Below are 7,545 nucleotides of genomic sequence, written 5' to 3'. Positions count from 1 at the left end.
TATTTTGCAAACATTATCCTCACATCGTACGTTCTTCGTTCTACGTTACTCGATCGTACGCTCGTTCGTATTTGATGCACAGCTTGGCCATTGCCGTTGGTTCGCTGTACGTGCGCAAGCACTTCAAACAGAACTCCAAGACCATTGCGCTGGATATGGTGGAACAAATTCGTGGCGTGTTCGATAATATACTTAGCGAAGTCGATTGGATGGACGAGGCTACAAAGTTGGAGGCTAAGAAGAAGCTGCATTCGATGACCACACACATCGGCTATCCGGACGAGATGTTGGATAACTCGAAATTGGAGGAATACTATCGTAATTTGGAAATTGATCCCAGCAAGTATTTTGAATCCTTCCTGAAGCTGAATGTTTTCGGCACAGACTACTCGTTCAATAAGCTACGTTTGCCGGTCAACAAGACCGATTGGGTGCGTCATGCCCGGCCGGCGGTTGTGAATGCCTACTATTCGTCCATCGAGAATAGCATACGTAAGTTTTGGTGGTTATTTTTTTTTGCTATAGGCAGTCGGTTTGTAATGAAATTCTGTTGTTTTTTTTCTGCTTCCAGAATTCCCCGCTGGTATTCTGCAAGGACACTTCTTCAATGCTGCGCGTCCTAAGTACATGAATTATGGTGCTATCGGTTTTGTTATTGGTCACGAGATTACACACGGCTTCGATGATCAGGGTCGTCGTTTTGACTTGCAGGGCAACTTGCTGGACTGGTGGGCAGAGAACACACAGAAGTCATATTTGGATAAGGCGAAGTGCATTATTGAACAGTATGGCAACTACACGGATTTGCAGACAGGCATGCATGTGAGTATGAAGAAGGTCAACAAATGAGACTCAGAAGTGCGAGTATTGCTGCAAAAGCAGTTGGTGGAACCCCCTTCTGTGCTCAAAGACAGAAATATGGGTTGTCTACTGCGGAGGCAAATATATGTTTTGGCATAGTGTAGATGTATTACTTAGTACCAGCTGTTTACGAGAAGCAGTAAATTATTTTCAATTGGACATTGTTATTGGAAATCTCCTAAATGGAAGCAGAGTTTTTTCGATGGAAAAATTTTGATTTTCAAGAATTCTATACAATTTTTACGAAAAATTCTTTTTTTTTCATATAAAATACGTGGACTTAGTACTTTGAGCGCTTTGAGCGACTTCAAAATAATTTTTGATTTCGAAAAAAAAAAAAAACATGGGTGTATTTTTTAGAGATAGAACTCTCCCGGGGATGACAGTATGAAAATTCCGACAAAATTTTTGTTTTGAACCACCCTAATGCACTTACGAGCACATATTTTCACTATTCTCATATTTCTAATATGTATTCAAATTTGTCATATTCTCCTCTTAGCTCAATGGCATTAATACACAAGGTGAAAACATCGCCGACAATGGTGGCGTGAAGGAGTCCTACAAAGCTTACTGCCAATGGGTGGCCAAGAATGGCCCCGAACCGAAATTGCCCGGCTTAGATTACACACCCGAGCAGATGTTCTGGATTTCGGCGGGTCAAACTTGGTGTTCGAAATATCGTACAGGTGTGTGAGATAATATAAATTTTTTGTTGATTGTGGGTATTTTAAAAAACTCATACAATATTTTAATATTTCGTCCGTAGAAACGCTTAAAATGCGCATCACCACCGGCGTACATTCGCCCTCGCAATATCGCGTCATGGGCACATTTAGCAATATGAGAGACTTTGCGCGCGATTTCAATTGCCCCGAAGGCTCCCGAATGAATCCGGTGCAAAAGTGTGTGGTGTGGTAGGCAAAGCAGTGCAGCAGGGGCAGCAGGGAAAGCAGCAATAAGTTCATCAACACACTTGCAAGCATACATACATATATGTTGACCCACTCACACACCAACACACATACATATACACACTATACATACACACAAGTACTAAGTATGACAAGTACTGGAATTCTTGTTTTTATTAAAAAAAAATAAAAAAAATATATATACGATAAACTTATTATTTATGTAGATACGTATGTATGTCTTTAGTTTATAATTGCAATTTGCTTTATTTTTAAAGCTAAACGTTTTTTTTTTTTTTAATATATGTAATTAGTTAATTTCGTGCAATTGAAACAAAAAGTAGTTTGATATTATTTTTCTTTATTTGCTACTCACTTTAAATGCTATATTTTTCTATACAAAAAAAAAATAAACTAAAAATATTTGAGGACCTCGTTGCTAAGTTCTAATGTATTACATTGTGCTAAAACAAATAAAAATAATTTAATTACTAAAATGTTTTGTGTATTTACTGACAAATGGGTGGAATGAAAATTTAATTTCAAAATAATGTTGTCTTCGGTACTCCGATAAAGAAATTCGATACAAGTCTCTAGGTCAAAACAGCTCGAGGGTTAATTGTTACACATTTCGCAAGCTCCCTTCTTCTATCTGGCACGAGCTCATCATCAACCTCGAAAGCATAATATCTGACGACACTTTTGTGAATAACTGGTTAGGTAAGCAGCCTCCGATTTGGTTAGGATGGATGGCAGCTGTAATCGACATTTTATATTAGGATTACCATTGTGATTATGAAGAAAAGATTTCCTTAGTATTATGCATAGATGCCTTTGAAATACACTGAGAAAAAAACTTGAAAAGCAATCTGCTTTCTTTCAATCGGTGTATTTACCATTTCGATATGAAACAATAACTTAGTTGAAAAAAAAAACATTTTGCCTTTTGCTCAGTGTATTCCGTTTTTTTTTGGCGGGTCGATTCAGTTTGTCCATTGTTCAAACTGTGTCTAAACTATACGATTCCTAAATGACATGGTCCGTAAAAACTCGAGCTCACTCTTCTTGATTGCTATAAGGCAAATATGCCTGCGCCACGTTGGTAAATATTCCCGTGAGAAGCAATGAAATGTTTTTAAGAAATGCCTTTGCTAACTAGTCATTCACCGTATTCTAATCGCTAGGAGTATCAACCTACGACTTCTGCAGTTGTACATACGTACTTTTGTGTTTATATGTTTAGGTAGCCAAGCTCCGATCAAGTCCCACAAGTATTTATGGGGACGAAGGTCGGCTTAACGTTATCACTTCAATTCGTGGAAATCCGGTAAAGTTGCAATAATAATAATGTTCCCAATTAAACTGGGTAGTTGTCGAACCTCTTTCAGTTTCTCTCAGTGAGTGACACTCTACTAACCTACTTCGGGATCGAAAATTATGAGACCTTATCAAAGGTGGTAACAGAATTTGTTTTTTTTTTTTTGGCAGTGTCGTTAAATAAACTCAAAAGCTTAGAACACGGTGAGTACTGGAAGCGGTAGGCGGATTTAAATTACCCAGGAAGGGTTCACATCAGAATTCTTACTGGGTATTTAACGGCCCATAGGTGACTGCGTTTTTATATGAACCGGACTGTTTTGCCCACACAGGCAGAATGACGACTTTGCCTTGCGAAATAAAGAGATGTCGGAATACATCCTGTACAACGGCGTTGACCAAGCAAGGGCTATCCTTAACTCATTTACAGTTAAGGTACAGGTACGGAAGCCATCTACTATGACACTGTTAGCATTCATTAAGGGAGCTGATATTATCTTGAATCCGTCACTACAAATCTGAAAGAGACATTGAGATACACAGGGTCAAAACAGTGGGCTTAAGAGCCCCGAACAAGGTGAAAATTGATCCATCGGCAGGGTTAAGCAACTTTCCAGCAAATCCTACCACTACCAACCGGAGCGCCGACTGAGCATTTTTTAAATGACCATTATTTATGTTCAATGTTGATATATATATATTTACCAAAAACGTGTGCCCAGTTTATTGATTATCCCAAATGTATGCCCTAAGATTTCTAATTATGAAATAATAAGTTTCCCTATATACATCTATATATTAATACGTTAACATAAATTTTGTCTCCGTTCGTTTGGCGATTCTACCGAACCGACTTCAAAACCAAGAACACCATTGGAAAGACATTTTTCCGTAGATGAGCAGAGTTTTTATGGTTTCACAATTGGGTGAAAATTACGGCCAAACCGTCGTTTAAACATTTTCGAATTGTGTATACATGTTGCTGCAACATGTTCAATTTGACATGTTTCGCCTGTTGTTTCACTACACATTTGAAACTAAGCTTTGAAATAAAGATAAATATGAAGATGAAGAAATAAAGTCAAATAGAATAGAAGTCAAAAAAAGAAGGCAAAAGTGAAGATAAAAACGAAAATGGAGACAATGACAGATACATAAGAATTAGGGTAACTGAAAGGGTAAGAACATTTCTTGCATTTATGAAGTGAAACTTCTTTAGCGGCAGTTAGTTGGTTCGGAGTAAATTGTCAAATTCAAGGGGAATAATGCACATGGACATGGTTCTCAGCGGTTTAGCGGTTTGAGAATAAAAACAAAAACAAAGATGCCTAGAGGTATAGGCAAAAACGAAGATCAAAGTAAATTTAAACAATTTAAGGTAAAGGTGAAAAGGAATATGCAAAAATAAAGATAAATATGAAGAAAAGGATGAGCATGAAGATCGGTATTGTCATCGATATAAAATACGATATTTTTATCGATATAATAATCGATATTGCTATCGATAAAATAATCGATATTGTTATCGATACTGTTATTGATTAAATAACCGCTATGGTAATCGATATAATAATCGATATTGTTATCGATACAATAATGGATATTGTTATCGGTATAATAATCGATTAAATAATTGATTTTGTGATCGATTTAGTTATTTATATTGTTAACGATATGTACAATAATCGATACTGATGATTGTTATATTTATCGATGAATTAATCGATTTTACAATCGTTTTATTTTTCTATATGTTTGTGGATATTGTTATCGGTATTTTTATCAACACAGTTATCAACAGGGTTATCGATATACTAATTGGAACATGGAACGTGATCACATTACATGACATCACATCACATTTTATCACATGATATGAAGAGACATCACATGATATTAAATCACATAATATGATATCACATCACACGATATCACGTGACATGACATTATATGATATGACATCACATTATATGGCATGACATCACATGACTTGACATCACATGATATGACATCGTATGACATGACATGGCATTACATGACGTGGCATCACATGATATGACATCATATGGTATGACATCATATGACATGACATGACATCCTATCACATCACATCTTATGACGTCATCGCACCTCATCTCATCTACGTGAATAGAAAAAGAAAAGGATATAAGCAAAGATGTGAAAGATAAAAACTAAGATGAAGACCAAGGTAAAGTTACCGATTTCAAAACCAAAAACACCGTTGGAAAGGTAATTTTCTGTAGATGAAGAAAGTTTTGATAGTTTCGAAATTGGTTGAAAATCGTCGTTTAAAAATTTCCATATTTGTGTCAATTTAAGCTGTTTCGCATTTTGTTTTACTTCGTATTTGAAATTAAACTTTGAAATAAAGATGATAACGATGAAGACAAAAAAAGGCAAAAGTGAAGATAAAGACGAAAATTGAGATAAAGGCGAAAATGGAGACAATGAGAAATACATAAGAATTAGGTTAACAGAGTTGAAATTTTCCGATAGGAATCGAAATAAAATCAGCCATAAAGGTTACTGAAATTTATCGAATCATCGAAGTTTATTATTATCGAAATTTATCCATGCTTATTAAGTTATCGCAACGTATCGAATTATTCAAACTGATCAATGTTTACTGAGTTGTCGAAATTTACAGACACAGAAACTTAGTTGTCCAAATTCACGGATAGTTATCGAACTATAAAAACGTGTGGGATTAACGAAATTTGTCAAGTTAAAGAAATGTATCAAGTTATCGATATTTATTGAATTATCATTATTTATAGACTTAACGAAATATATCGAGGTGTCGTAATGCATGGAGTTCTTTCAACTTACCGAGTTATCGATAATTATTGATCTACTGAAATTGGTTGGTTCAACGAAGCGAAGTTTATGGAATTTTCAAAATATATCGATTTATCGAAATTTCAAGGTTATATAAGCTTATCAATTTATCACTGCTTATCGAATTTAATCGTCTGAACAGAGTGTAACGAGTTATCAAAATGTTTAGATAGTTTTCGAAAAATGTGGAGATGTCAAAAGTAAAAATTTATAAAGGCATCCAAAGTTTTTACATTTTTGAGTTATCGAAATTTATCGAGCCATCGAATTTCACAGTTATCGAAATTGGTCGAGTTAACGAATTTTGTTGAGTTATCGAATTTTAGTGTTCCTGAAATTCATCGAACTATCGATATGTATCCAATCATTGAAATTTATCGATAAACTTGAATGTATCGGGTCAATTACAAGTCCTGCCGAAGTCCTCCAAAGACCTTCTCAGATAAAAAAAAAAATTAGTTACGTTTTAGCAGAAGATTTTCCGGTTAGTTAATTTGTACCGTATAAGTTTTGCTACGTGTTAAGAAAAACTGTCGAATTTCGACAGTAACTGGCCCTCTAGTTTTTAATAATTTAAAAACCGCACTTTTTTTGGAATTTATGCACATTCTTTGTGGCCAGCTGGTTAAGTTAAGTGACATTTTAACAAGTTTCGGCTATTTTGCTTTGGTCTATTTAATGTATATATATATATTTTTTTTTTAAGTCTAGCACATTATCTAACCAGCAGCACATAAATCCACATTTCAATAATCTTACAAAAAGTATAAAAATTCCACAAACTCTAATAAATACAATCAAAAATTTTAAACTTTTTAATAAAATTTAAAAACCCAGTTTTAGGTAGGTTAAAAGGCAAATTTAAAGACGCTATAAAATCGCGTTGATTTTTAATAATTCTTTTTTGCCGGCGGTGCTAGCCATTTTCCTCCATGCTGAACACCGTCAGCCAAAACCAATTATTCAAAATAAACACGATTTTCTAAAGTCTTGAAATTCGCACTTTCACCTACTAAAAATTAATGGGCTATAAAAATGCGTACAAGTTGTTTTTTTTCTGTTTTTAATTCTTAATAAATGGTTGCAAATTTTTGGGTGTAGTTAATGAAGTTGCTCATTTTTTATAAATTTTGTACGAAGTTGGAAATGTGGATTTATGTGGCGCTGGTTATGCAATATGCTAAACTTTTATAAAAAAATTAAAAACATTTAATAGATAAAAGAAAAATAGCCGCAAATGGTCAAAATGTTACTTGACTCAATCAGCTGACCGCAAGGGTATGTACATACTACATATCTACATACATACATAATTACATATGTATGTAAATATCTTTGACAACAAAACGCTTTGCGAAAGCAACAGCTGTTATCAGCTTATCTACCTTATCCACCCATTCGCGACCGTTTATATGCGTTGAGTATAAATATTTGAACGCCAGTGCGCATGCCCGATTTCTTTTGGCATTTCAGTTGACAGCGGAAGTATAGCGAAAACTAATTTATTAGCAACTATCTTAATAACAGTGCAATAAATAAAAAAAGCGCCTAAAAAATTTGGAAATTCGCTAAATATTTAGTAAATAAAAGTAGC

The 7,545-nt window shown here is 34.7% G+C and overlaps 1 protein-coding gene across 1 annotated transcript; it reads left to right on the top strand.

The window, feature by feature from the left end:
• The first annotated feature begins 47 nt into the window (after nt 1–47).
• LOC118755901 (neprilysin-2-like) lies at nt 48–1,995 on the top strand. The gene is made up of 4 exons (XM_036490702.1): nt 48–492; nt 572–822; nt 1,364–1,550; nt 1,631–1,995. Exons 1-4 carry the CDS (start codon nt 75–77, stop codon nt 1,780–1,782), a joined length of 1,008 nt encoding a protein of 335 aa, XP_036346595.1. The 5' UTR covers nt 48–74; the 3' UTR covers nt 1,783–1,995.
• The last annotated feature ends 5,550 nt before the right edge of the window (nt 1,996–7,545 follow it).

The sequence above is a fragment of the Rhagoletis pomonella genome, unplaced genomic scaffold (genome assembly GCF_013731165.1).
Source record: "Rhagoletis pomonella isolate Grant_MI unplaced genomic scaffold, Rhpom_1.0 Rhpom_scaffold_07874, whole genome shotgun sequence".
Classification (NCBI taxonomy): Eukaryota; Metazoa; Arthropoda; class Insecta; order Diptera; family Tephritidae; genus Rhagoletis; species Rhagoletis pomonella.
The sequence above is the reverse complement of the archived record's forward strand: the minus strand, read 5'-3'. Positions and strand labels throughout refer to the sequence as shown.